This window comes from Alligator mississippiensis, chromosome 11, assembly GCF_030867095.1.
Source record: "Alligator mississippiensis isolate rAllMis1 chromosome 11, rAllMis1, whole genome shotgun sequence".
NCBI lineage: Eukaryota > Metazoa > Chordata > Crocodylia > Alligatoridae > Alligator > Alligator mississippiensis.
Window position 1 is genome coordinate 35,382,128 of NC_081834.1, and position 13,870 is coordinate 35,395,997.

Sequence of the window (13,870 nt, forward strand, 5' to 3'; positions counted from 1 at the left end):
CTGTCAAAAATGACAGGAGCCAGGGGCAGTAGGACCCAAGGGAAGCCCTGGCGGGCTCCTGCAACAGCAAGGCCCACTGGGCCCTGCTCCCCCAGCTGAAAGTCTCAGCAGGGGCTTCTAGCCTGGGACCATGTGGGTGCCCCGGCATGTGGGTGTCCTGAGCAGGCAAAGGCAGCCCCATACGGGCTGTGAGCAGCTGCAGCACAGGGCGCTGGCCACGGGGTGAGAGAGGGGCTGCTTTTCCCCACACTTAACATCAGCTTGTAACCCACCCCTGCTGCCAGACCGGGCCCCACGCCGGCTCTGGGCTCACCCATCGGGGCTGCACCGCGGCGGTAGCAGCTGCTCAGCACGGAGGAAAGTGCCCCCTCCCCTCCGCGCCAGGCAGTTGCTTGCCACCACCGCCTCTGGGCTGCCCAGCGTGTGATCTCCAGGTGGGCAGCAGTAGCAAACAGTGCCCAGTGTGGCAAGTGGGGGGGGGCCGCTTTCCTCTGTGCCAAGCAGTTGCTGCCACTGTGTGCAGCTCCAACAGGTGAGCCTGGAGCCGGTGCGGGGCCCAGGCTGGCAACGGGGGTGGGTTACAAGCTGGTACTGAGAGCACAAAAAGCAGTCCCTCGCCCACCCACATTAGGAAGAAATTTTTTACAGAAAGGGCTTCCAAGAGAGGTAGTACTATCACCTAACTCAGAGGTCTTCAAGAGGAGGCTTGATAGTCACCTGGCTGGGGTCATCTGACCTTAATCCTCTTTCCTGCCAGGGGCAGGGGGTCGGACACGATGATCCATTGTGGTCCCTTCCGACTTTACAATCTATGAATCTACACGACTCACCCAACCTCATGAATGCAGCAAAGACACTAAAGGCTAAATCCTTTTCACTCACTTGCCCCTCCACTCAGGATCAGACCAATCGGCATATTTGGAATCAAGAAGGAATTTTACTCCATGGTCAGACTGGTATGGACTGTGGGGGTTTTGCCTTCCTCTGCAGTGGTGGGGTGTGGCCCTTTACCCAGGACCTCGAGCTTATACTGACAACATTTTTTAGCAGCAGGACATTGGCTGCTGTGGTTCCCCTGCTTTACCTGTGGCAGGTTACAGTGTTAGGTCTATGTTGTGTCATCAGGGTTGAGATTAGTCTTATATGGAGTTTAGATAATGGTTGTATGGGATGGTTTGGATAGGGATGGTCCTGCCTCAGGAAGGGGGTTGGACTAGATGACCTCTGGAGTCTCTTGACTCTGACTTCAGAAATTTGCTGCTGACAAGGTCCTGAAGTACATGACTACAATCCTATTCGGCATGAGTACAGGATGCATTCTTCTGTAATGAGCACAAGTATGCAGCTCAAGTACCCCCAGAACGTAATCCCACTTTGCTTTGTAAGGGCACATGGCTTCCATCATTTCAGTGGGCACCACTCAGATGCCTCTGAAGACAGATGCTTAGTTATCCTGGAGGTGCATGGCTCTCCATTCAGTCCAAAGGAGAATTTCATCTCGTTCAGCTCCTTGGAATCCTACTTCCCTCTAACTCTTAGAGCATGGCTTTTTTGTCCTGGAACCTAGATGTCTATGCAGCAAGTGTAAGGCTCCTCCTCCGTAAAATAGCCTGGTGGTTTGACCAGTTGCCCAGGACACAAGCAACCTGAATTTTAGGTCCCCTTGGTGTCAGGGGTTCAAACCCATACCTCCTGTGTCCCAGCTGTGCCCTCAGCCCCAAACTCTGGGGCAGATATGCCTGCCAGTACCTTCCACCCTCCTCTTGAAGCTGGTGCTCAGGAGGGAAAGAGTCATGGAGTTAGCAGAAGAACAAACAAAAAGAGCCAAACCATGGCACAGGGAGATATGTTCTGCCCTGGGTTCTGGTCCCCATCCCATCCCCAAAGCTGTTTATGCAATTTACTCCATAAATTTTTAATGCTGAGAGCATCATGGACACTGGAGTCATGCTATGGTAAGTAACAGCACTATCCCATGATTTAGTAAGAGAGGTGGGATCTTTAGTAAGAGGGCCCAGTGGAGATGCATCAATAGCTATAGTGATCAAGGTGATGGGAAAATAAATCACTGACCCTTTTGTGCGAGTTTGATGTATAACAAGCGTGTGATAAAGAGAGATTCCAGAGTGGAAAATCATCCTGTGTGAAGTAAGGTGTCCAGCAAGCTGGGCTGGAGGTAAAGGACTACAGGAAGCTGAATACTGTATACATGTGAACTTTTAAGAGAAGTCGGGAGCCTCAAGATCTGCTTCCACCATCATGCAGGCTTTCTTCTCCCTTCTGCAGACAGGCCTGTCAGGGATTCTGGGCCGTGTCTTCCAACAGGCCTAGCCTGAATTAAGTGGTTGTATAGTGAAGACAGTCACTACAAGACTTTCCAAACCATGTGGTCTGGGCATCTATTGCAGCCCCACAGAAAGACTTTCAAGCAGTTCCAAGTTTCTCCCCATGTGAAGAAGCCAATTCTCTGCTGCCAGTGCTGCTCATTTGTAATGAAAACCATCCTAACAAAAATGGCATCTAGGACTCACTCCCCCTCCTGGTACAGCAGCATCCACACAGGCTCTGGCTCCCTTTCTTGTCCTCCTCCTGTCTCCAATATACTTTCTCTCGTGGTTGTTCTGTGACCTCCTCAAAAGAAAGGGGCTTTCAGTCCTACCTGGCCTATGACCTGCTTGAATCCAAGATCAGGATTCAAATCCCCTCAGGGGACAGCGAGTCTAGCACCTATTCTCCCAAGTCCCCCTGTCCTAAAGAGTGCTCTAATCAGTAGGCTGCTGGGCAAAAGGTGGGGTGCAAACACATGCATCAGTCTAATTGTGGCTTTGGGTTGACTAAAATTTCAGGGTGTTACGCTGCACTTCAGAGTGTCCGTGGCAGAGTTAAATTGCAACAGAGCATAAAAAGACTTAGGCAACTCCAAAGCATTGATTTGCTTCCAACCACTCACAGTAGGGACAAAGTTAGTTGCATAGGAAAAAATTGTAGTTGCAATAAAGGCTTTTAGGCATGTACATGTGATTTGGGCTGTTCACAAAGCAAAGTAGAAAGCCATAGAGTGACTTAGATGCCTAAAACCTGGTAAGATACTTACACACCTTAGGAGGGAAACAAACCTCTACCTTAAATAACAGTCAGAATACTTCTGTCAATTTTTTATATGGAGAAGTTCAGATAAGAACATACAAGCATTTTCAAGTAGAAATCCAATAGAGAAACAATATGGTGAGCTAAGGCCAACAATGTTTGTTTAGATCCCCTCAGATAAAATACCGCAGATCCAGAACAGACTGTATCAGGTGTTTATCATGATTACTTGAAGCAAAGGCAAAGAAAAAATACCCTTCATAAATACCTGATAGGAATTCCTGAAGACATCTGGTATGCCATCCATGAAAATGATGTCCCACATTAGAAGGCCATAGAGCGTACTAAAAGTTGATCCTTCCCCATGAATTCCTGAGGGACAGAGCCAACAGTCAATTTTCTAGCTACAAGAACAAAGATAAAGTACATTTTAAACTGAGCAGTCACAGCAGCAACAGGTGAGCAGCAACAACACACCATGTCAGCATTACACGTATAGTCAACACGCATGAAATACAACGCTGCAAAACGTGTGGCATATGGCACTGATCACACCTGAGTCAGGACAAGGCTCTTGATGACTTAGCTTTATTAATGGCCATTTCAAAGTCAGACCTAATACCTTAGACAAGGTACAGTAGGCACTGGTTACTTCACTGAGGGACTAATTTTGAAAGGAAGCAATTTCTTGGCTGGCATCACAAACTACCGGGACCTGTACAAAAGGGACCCTCCCTTTCATACCACAGGGCAGGAGTAGGGAACCAGACCACATGAACTGATCCAACATGTATTATGCATTTCTGCTCAGCCATGTCCCATAACTTCCTCACTGATTCACAGGTCCAAACTTTACAGAGTTTCTCATTAAAATATCTGCATCTTGGTTGCAGTTCTTGGCTCCATTGTTTTCCTTGAGACATTATATTTTTAATGCCTCCCTCTTTGGTTCTGCTACATACAGATTTTTAATTTTATTTTTTTCTTTTAACAAACAGTTATAATCAGAAAATAAGTCTTACTCTTCACAAACCTGCAAGGATATACATTTCTGAAAGGCTATCAACAGAAAACATTGCTGGCATTCATGCCCTCTCTCCTGCACAATCTATTACATGCTAATCTAGTCTAGAAAATAAAAATGGGAGTCAACCCTCTCTAGAACATTTCCTCTTCAAAAGGTTTCCCTGTGTATTATTGTGCTTACTGGCACTCACCTTCTTACATTTAAATGGCTTTCTGAGTCCAAAAGCAACTATGTGAAGAAAATTATATCTCAGTAAAAGCCTAATAACCCAAAAAGCAAGAGGAGAGATTTCCTAGAGAAACACATGGATAAAGAAACATTTACCATTTCAAAATTGGAACTGGGATGCAGAGGACGAAAGAAAGTAAAAGAAAGACTAACATGTTTTCAGCTACTTTTAGAAATGAAATAATCAATTTGAATAGTTTAATTGACTTTCAACCAGTTGGCCTGCTAAAACTGGACTTAAGGACTAAATGTCTCTCTTAATAGTTGACACTTTATCCCTTAAAATTACTGTCTTGGTACTATTACCCTGATCAAAGCCATTCTGCTTGTAATGGGTTAATGCCAGCTCCTCAACAGAGCATATGACTGTGGACACAGCAGAGTCCTCGCCTTTCTCTTCATCATCAACGTCCTCCATTAGAAACACAGATTTTCCCAACCCGGTTTGGGGATACATTTTTCCTTTGATTGTAACCTGGATACAGGAGAAACAGCTAATTAACACCTAGGATTACAAATGAAAACCTATTCTACATATCTCAAGCTCTTTGAAGGAATGCTTCTTCTTTTTTTTTTTTTGAAAACTAAGTAAATTTGTTTGGTCAACTAAAAATTGAAGCGTTCAGAACTTATTCTGACATTTTCTTGCCAGCATTCTACTACTGGGTCAAATTTTGGACAACAAATCATGGTCAATGAATTGGGAAATTATTCAGGAAGGAACTATACTGGCATAGTTTCTGGGCAGGAAAAAATATAAGGAATGTTCCTATGTTTAGTATTAATAAGGAGTAAGAAGAGAGGATAAAATCCTGGCTCTACTGAGAGCAATGGCAAAACTTCTACTGGCTTCAGGATTTCACCCATAATATTTACAAGCTGCACCAAAATGTCCCTTTAACTCTGAACATGTAAATACTTTCTGATCACTTTGACAAAAAAAATTGCAAACATCAAGTAGTAACACACCCCGAGTCTTATTGGAGTCCAATGTGTAGTGACTTCAGTCTGTGCAGAGGGAGTGTGAAGTGTTACCATGCTGACTGGCGAGAAGGGCCTTTGCACCCAGAGGTGCAAATCATTACAAAAGGTAGCAGAAAATTAATGCAAAAATCCATACTGATCTGTGAGGTCCTGGCTACAGAGACTCACAAACTTGCTCCTGTCAGTCCTGCATACTCATGAATCTTCACCACACCAGGGCTAGTAACTACTCCCTCAATTACACATAAGAAACAGAGACATGGTGAATATAAATGACTTTCCCAAAAGTCATGGAGTAAGTCAAAAGAAGAGCTTGGAAGGAAACACAGCTTTACTAACAACTGGAGTTTTTATATGTGGTCAGATCTGTAGCTGGTATAAATCAAGATTGCCTCTTTGAACTAAATGAAGTGTTGCTTATTATATTATTTGAGGACCTGGGCCTCCATTATAGGGAAAGTTTTTATTTTATTTTTGTTTATAAAAAATCCTCCTACACAATAATATAATGGGTCAGATACACATACGCTCTGTTCCAGGATTACCAGGTCCTCAAATAATATAATAAGCAACACTTCATTTAGTTCAAAGAGGCCATCTTGATTTATACCAGCTACAGATCTGACCACATATAAAAACTCCAGTTGTTAGTAAAGCTGTGTTTCCTTCCAAGCTCTTCTTCTTCAGAGGCAAGAGTTTGTGGGTTCTTGGGAAGCAATACCAAACCCTTTTACTTACATGTGTAACATCTTCCACAATCATGACTTGCAGCTCCTGAAAGAGGCTCCTGAACTTCTTGTTGCTTGATGAGTCTCTTATTCTCAGTGCTCGCTGGTACAGGGAGAGCCGGTGGCCTGTGCGCACAAATGAGTCTGCCAGCCCTTTTCTAATGCATTCAATGGCCTAGCAAACAACAAGAACTCAGGCAGTGACCTACAAGCAATTCATATACATAAGTCTGCTTGTTTCTCCTGCACCTGAGGGAACATGAGCAGGGAAAAAAAGCAACAGAAACTAAAAAGATGGTGCAGTGGGGAATTTGTTTCTCTCCTTGCCCTCCTACTGAAGGAGTATCCCCAAGGAATATTTTGCAAGAAATAAACAAAGACAGCAAGTCCAATTCTGATCCCAACTGTATACATGTAACTTTAAGGAGTGACTTCCTATTTGTACCACTGAAACCCAAGAGCAAAAGTGTCTGAAAGAATAGAGAGAACAGAAAACTTTCATTTCGGAAAATGGATTAGATTCAAATATATTTTAGATTGCCTGAATTATATTCCAGTGGTTCTCAACCTTTTTAGATTCTAGACACCCTAGAAGCACCCTTTGGAAAACGCCAGCTCTTAGTTTCAGGCATCTATTTTGTAGCCGTGTGGCTCTGAGAAAAAAAGAGAAACACAAAACTCTTGGTTCAGAGGTGATACCTTTTATTAGATTAATTAAAAAATAGTAAAAAAAAAAATTATTTGCAAACTTTTGGGCACGCACACCCTTCTTCAGGCTGAGGAGAAATCAAAGATTGTAAAAATCCTCCTAGGCAGAAAACACAGCTCTTAGTTTCAGTCATTTTTTTAACTGCAAAAAAGTAATAAAGAAGTTCTCCTGTTGCAAAGAACTCAGAAACAGGTCAGAATGGTTTTAACACTGTATGCCTATTTGAAAGCCCTGGGTTTATCTTACAAATCATGTTTGCACACCTAAAAGTGCTAACATTGTTTGGGACCCAGCAGCACCCTTAAAAAGATCTCATGGAGCCCTAGGTGAGAATCACTGCTTAATTCAAAAGCTCAGGCAATATACGCTTGACCAAGAGAGAATATGACCAAGGTTTTTTCCCTACCCTACATCACTGCAATTCAGTTAAATATGCCAGTTAAATGAACAAAAGTCCAATGGAAATGGCAAAGTAAAGGGCAGGAAGCAATAAAAAGGATTATTTCATGTATTTTAGTCTTGTCTGCCAACACTGCTTTTTGCGAGGAGTGCGGGGAGTCTGTACCCAGTTCCACATGAAGCATACTCCCACTACTTTAACTACAGTTTTCAACAGGAACAGGTGCCCTAATTCACTGGTCCAAGATCCTACCTGTAAGATGAAGTTCAGTCCAGTGCAAGTCCTTTGCATTACACCTCCACCCCAGGTGTGCAAAGACGATGGAGTAATTAAGACACTAAATTAGTGCTCAAGAGAATATGGTTCAAATTATGGCTCTGACAATCTGTGCAGCCATGGGCAAGTTCTTCAATCTCTCTATCTCAGTTCCCCATCAATAAAAGGGAAGAATAATTCTTCCTTCCTCCCATTCTTTGCCTCCAAACCATAAGCATTAGCACTGAGGAGGTGGGGCAGTGGACATAGGAGCAACTGGATCCACATGTATAGAAGGTGGCAAAACGAAAGGGTGGCCTTGCCTTCTGACAATCTCTATAGAACAGAGGACAGCACAAAAGATGGGCATGTTTCATTACTTCTGGAAAGCCAGTCAGTAAATGAGTATTAAGCATCCATGTGGCACTGGCACCCACAGTCCTCAATTGGTGTTTTATCTGCAGAAGCTCACTGAAGTGGGATTAAATTATAAATTTTAGAGTCAGATACAGGTGCTGGCAGCTTTATGGGAGAAAAAATTCATGCACTGCCTTCTTACAGACACTATGGGGAGGTCAAAGGCAGCGATGGTGCTGCAGCTGCGCAGTTTTCTGATGGCTGTATCAGACTGGGAGCGTCTATACATGCACTTTAACACGCAATAGCCTACTTTACTGTGCATTAGATCATCATGTCATAAATCATGCTAATATACTAATGTGCAGTAAAATTAGGCTACTGTGCATTAAGTATCACTAAAAAAGCATGCACTTCCACTACTGTGCATTAGGGCAGCCTAATGCGCATGTAGTTAGTACCTCACATTAGAGGTACTAAATTTAATGTGCAGTAGCAAAAGAGCATTAATGCACATGTAGACACACCTGCCTGCTACAGAAACCTGCATGGAGATGTAGAAGTCTTACAATTACCACATCCAAGCATGTCATCCAGTTCCTACACTCTAGTATCGCTCTCTCTCTCCCATGGCCATCTGCCAACTAATCACTTAGGAAACCCTTGTGACTAATCACCACGGACACAGTGCCTCTCAAAGCCTGAACTGCATCACGTAGACAGCTAGAGACTGGGAAGTTGAACTACTGCCCAGTTCATGTGTATTGTTTTTATAAAGGAGTAGGGTAGGGTTGTCAGACAAAACTTCTTTTGGCTAGATTACTCTCTGGTGTACTTCCACTAAAGGCTCTGGAGTCATGTATAGCAGGGATGGGTCCTTCAACATGTGTTTTTCAAAGTCTTTTAAACCATTCTGGATCCTAACTTCCCTCCCAATCTGGAACTGAGGGGCTGTGACTTTTCCACAGATACCGGAGGCAGTCCAGAGTTGTTGCTAGGGCACTCAGTTCTAAGGAATGACCAGTTATACAATGTATTCATAAAATTGAGGCCACTAGTCTCTAGATTGTCCAGTGCCCAACGTGGCCCATCATGGCAGTGCATACCAGAAGCTAACCTGCCTTCAGTTTGCAAGGTGGGTTTTACTGGCAGCTCAGGAGGACTTTTCATAGCTTTGGCTTGCCACTGGGCCAGGAGATGGGGCCGCAAGTCAGAATGGTGTGTCAAAGCTTTAGCCTCCACAACTAGAGGTGCACGGATACCATCAGGAGATATTGTATCGGCACCAATAAAAGGAAAATTGACATTATTGGCAATTGGCTTTTTTTTGGCTGATGTGGCCAATAATGTCGGCGATAAATGCCACGTGCATGCACGCAGCCACAGCATGCACGCAGACAGGAGTGCAGCCCAGCAGCTTGAAGAGCAGCATCTGTTGGGGAGAAGGGGTTGGGGGGGGAGAGGGAAGGGGCTTGGTGGGGGCAGATCGAGGCTCCTGCAGTGAGGGAGGGAGTGGGGCTGGGGTAGGGGCAGGCACTTTCCAGCTGGGATGGGACAGAATGGGGCATGGGATGGAGCTGGCAGCTAATCTGGGAACATGAGGGGGTGGCTTCCACAGTTGTGCACACCCCTGGGAGAGGCATGAGGGGCATGTGCCCCCTGGATCTGTGCATGGGGAGAGAATGGGCTGCCCGCTGCATACTTGGGGCCAGAGCTGCTCCAGCCTCTTCCCAGAGGTTGCGCATGGGCCAGGTGGGGCAGGGTGAATGGCAGCGGTGCTGGCAGGAGGGCCTACGGGGGGGCTAGGGCCACCCTAAAATTTGCCATAGCACCCCTCCCAGCGCCACTGCCACCTGCCCCACCCCACCCAGCCCGAGTGTAGCCTCTGGGAAGAGGCTGGAGTAGCCCCAATCCTGAGCACACAGCAGGCAGCCCGCTCTCACCTCATGCACAGATCCGGGGGGGGCACATGCCCCCTTTGCCTCTCCCAAAGGTGCACACAGTGGCGGGAGCTACCTCCTCACACCCCACTGGATAAGCCACCGGCTCTGCCCTGTGCCCTGCCCTGGCTGGGTAGCACCTACCTCTGCTGCTGCTCTAGCCCCACCCCCTCCCTCACTGCAGGGGCCTTGATCTATCCCGCCATTATGCCCCTTCTCTCCCCCCTGCCTTTTCTCCCCAACAGACTTACTGACTGGATGCTGATCTTCATGCTGCCAGGCTGCATATAAGCAGTTAGTATTGGCCAATAGGGCTGGGCAATAATCAGCCATCAGTATCAGCCCAAAAAATCTTTATTGGTGCACCTCTATTGACAACCCTGCCATGAGACCTCTAGTGAGTGAAAGAAGCACTCGGCGGGCTCCGAACACAGAAATCAGGCTCCCAAACTACCCTCTGTTTTCTCAAGAACAATCTGAATAAAGATTCTAGGGTCCCAGCTGCTTGCTTGAGGAACCTGTATAAAAGAAATATCCTTCCCAGCTCCTTTTCCTTCATTACAGGGTCAGGGATTTTTGCAGAAACATCCTCTTCTTGAGGATCCAACAAGGAAGCCCTACTCCACAAAGGCTCACCCACCAGCCCACCACACACAACAGTATCCTGAGGAAGTAAGATGTCTTTCACAACTCTAGAGTATCCGAGCCAGAAAGCATTATCCTAAATGATAGAGAAATGCAGCCAATTAAAAATGAGTTGTCACCCATAACCAGTATAATTCAGTCGACTCCACTGAAGAAGCCAGTTACCTGACCCTGGGAAAATATACTTCCTCAAACTCATGCAGCACAAACAGAGCGGTTTGAACATCCTGCTGGCACAGAGATCATGCAACTAAGGAGATACCTTCTTGGTTTCTTTCAAGTGCTGGTGTAAATTCAGAGCCAGTCGATCCCACCATCGTCCTCTGCTGTCGGTACAATATACTTCCTGGGACAAAAGATTCTGCAGTTCCTTCACAGCTTCCTACAGCAACACAAAACTCTTCCATTAGATAACTCAGGAAACAAACTGAAGTTTTGTTACATAATTAAGCCAGTTACATTTCCCATGGTGCTCTAATTTACCCTTCCAAGTACCTTTAAAAAAAAAAATATTCCAAATCTCAGCATGCATTCAGACCATCTTGCCCTTGAGCACATGTCTATATAATCTACATTGATGTCATAGCTCTTAAGAGCATACAAACACTCCTGTGGACAAGTAAATAATTTTTTGATGAGGTTATTTGGTTCTTTCTGGTCCTTCACCAAAAATAGGCCTTTTTCACTTTAATGTCCTATATTGTATGTCCATGTGTTCCCTGGCAGAGACCTCTGGTATTACGAGATTTAACAAAATCCACTAAGTAGAAAAAAACAGTCTAATAAGAGTCCTTTAGTTTCTAACCTTGCCATATCATAACCCCACTGGTTCTTCAGCCCTCCAGATTCCAAGACTACAAGAAGAAATTCAAAACCTATTGCTTCATTTGCAAAAGGAATTGGAGAAAAATCTTTGGTCCTCCTTTACACCTCTTAGAGCAGCAAGAAAAATAGCATTTTTTCCCTTCACCGGTTGCCTTTTGGTAAAGCTGCAGCAAACCCAAGTGAGCGATTTGATCTCAACAACTACATAATAGATCTCACCGACTACTGCAAAATCAGCCTCTCCTACAAAATTCCCATAAGCTATGCCTCTAGTGGGTTAATCATCATGCAGCTTCGGATTATTAAAAGTCACCCAAGAAAAAAGGGGTTTTATACTTGAAACTTGCCTACAGTAATTTCATTAAAGAGCTGTTAGCGATTAAAATCCACCTCTGTCTTTACCTCATACATGTGAAGTCTTTGCAAAATTTCAACCCCACGAGAAAGGATTCTGGTATACACCCATCCAACAGTAAAATGTCGCAGGTACTCAGGTAAGACTTTATGGTACCTAAAAGAAAAACAGAGATCACTTTAACATGGCCAGGTACTCAAAACATTCAAACTTTCATATAAAGCACAGACAGTTGAGAACCTATATAAAGACAACATACATCCCAAAAATTGCATGAGAAAGAACACTAAGGGGTTACAAGGTCAAGCACTAAAAAAACTAGATGGCTGAATTGAGACTGCTGAAGAAATGGCTTGATATTAAATCTTTTATATCCAATTCCTTTGGCTCAGTGCCAAAGAAACTACTGCTCTGCTGTCAGCTACCACAAAAATTAGTTCTAGCATGTTTATTTTACCTAAAGGAGTTTTTTTCAAAGTCAGAAGGTCAGCCAGTGGACAAACAGATGGACAAAAGGGCCAATGGCTAAAAGAGCCATTTCCTACACTAATAGTTGGCTTATATCCTTGAATAAAATACAACTATATTTGACAGAATGTATTACAGGACATGGCACTAGTTTCACTGAAATCAAAGGAAGTTTTGCCATTGACTTCACTGGGAGAAAGACTGGGCCCCTAAATGACCCTCCATGAATATTATTTTAAATCAGTTGCCATGACAATGAATGTGGTGCCAAGTACAGAGCTTTGATTTTCAGTGTATCATGAAGCTAGCAGACAAAATAATTAAAATGAAAACTGATGAAGGACACTTCAGCAACAAAACACGGCAGTTCAGTTCTCAAGATCTTTAGTAATGCTTCCTGAATAACACCCACTTGGAAGTTCCAACAGATGAATAACCTACTATGTTTTCCCATAACCTTTGCAACATTCCTTTGTTGCATGTGAATTTTAAATTCTGCTGATTGCTGTTTGCCTGGGAGCCATAAAAACAAACTATGACAAGGGAAAAATAGATTCTTGTTCTCCTGCATTTTGGCATGTAGAATACAGAGTCATTTCAGGGCTCTCTCTCTGCCTACCAATTCACTCTGGGCTTTTATACAAAAACGTCTCTCCGCTTTACACCATTTAAAGGCTAAAACAAACAAAGCAGGAAGTTCAAAGCTTTCAAGAACACTGAAACTGCTAAATTTAACAGGCTTGGCTTTGACTACAGGAACACAAGCCTTTTTAAAAGGAGACGCACTAAAAGTGAGATCATGAACTCGTTAACTGTATATGAATTTGATGCACATTCTGATTTAATACCTGAGAGAGGTGAGATTTTTCATTCCATGCCAGGTTTCTTTTGCACACATGTAGAGATGATTAGCTTCTGCCCAATTCCCATTAGCCATTGCAGTGGCTATATCGTTTGACATGTGAGCAGCTGTTGCATACCTAGCAAAATAAAATTTTAAAAACTGTATAAATATCCAGTATGAAGAATTTGTAGTTAAAATAACTCATTTATCCTGTAGTGTTATCTGTTCTCTTTCATACCTCTGTCCCCCAGCAGCAAAATCTGGGGCCCAAGTCTATTCTTAGTGCAATTCTCTGAAGCCAGTGTAGTTTGCATTGGGAGTCCATTACATTTAAAATGTTTTCTACAGTTAAAACATCTCATTTTCTCATTGCTCCAAACTTCACTTCAACAATAGATGTGGCAATTCAGTGGTCACCCTCCACTGGTAGATGATCATGAGGCAGAGATACGCTACCTTGGTTCAAAATAGAACCCTTGTACATTACATTACAAGTCTTCGCTGGATTTTCACTACAGCCTATAAGAAATCACACAAATTTACATGGTTGTCTGCACCTGATCTGTGATAAATCTTTAGTTTTCCCTATAAGTTATTGGTAACTGTACAAGAAATATGCTAATATAGAAACAAAACATGGGGATCATGACTAGGTCACATATATTATCACCAGATAAATCAATTTCCAGATAGCCAATGTTCTTCATACCTGATGAGATCTTCTCTGTCCTGGAAAATTGCTGTTTTCCTATTTACAGTGTAGCTGGGGAACACTGTATGGCCCATGTTTACCATAAGCACCGTGGAAAGTTGGCCTTGGCCACCACTAGCAGCTTCCTCATCCTCCACTGAATCAGTCAATGAGAATAGCAGCAGAATTCGAGAGAATACAGCCCGGGGGCCTCTACAGACTTTTACACACTTCCCAGCAAGGTTTTTGGCCCTAGAAGCCAAGCAAAATATTAATCCAAATAGTTGTTATCTAAAAAAATATTCAGTAATTCAAATATATTGAATA

The 13,870-nt window shown here is 43.8% G+C and overlaps 1 protein-coding gene across 1 annotated transcript in view; it reads right to left on the reverse strand.

Annotated features, from left to right (window-relative positions):
* The window catches only part of FAN1 (FANCD2 and FANCI associated nuclease 1), a 43,687-nt gene that overhangs the window by 5,738 nt on the left and 24,079 nt on the right, over positions 1-13,870 (reverse strand). The window contains exons 5-11 of the mRNA XM_006259752.4: positions 13,562-13,795; positions 12,857-12,988; positions 11,588-11,696; positions 10,623-10,742; positions 6,065-6,229; positions 4,649-4,817; positions 3,356-3,459 (exon numbers count right to left, since the gene is read on the reverse strand). Coding sequence (XP_006259814.1) covers positions 3,356-3,459; positions 4,649-4,817; positions 6,065-6,229; positions 10,623-10,742; positions 11,588-11,696; positions 12,857-12,988; positions 13,562-13,795 — 1,033 coding nt within the window. The remainder of the gene's footprint in view (positions 1-3,355; positions 3,460-4,648; positions 4,818-6,064; positions 6,230-10,622; positions 10,743-11,587; positions 11,697-12,856; positions 12,989-13,561; positions 13,796-13,870) is intronic.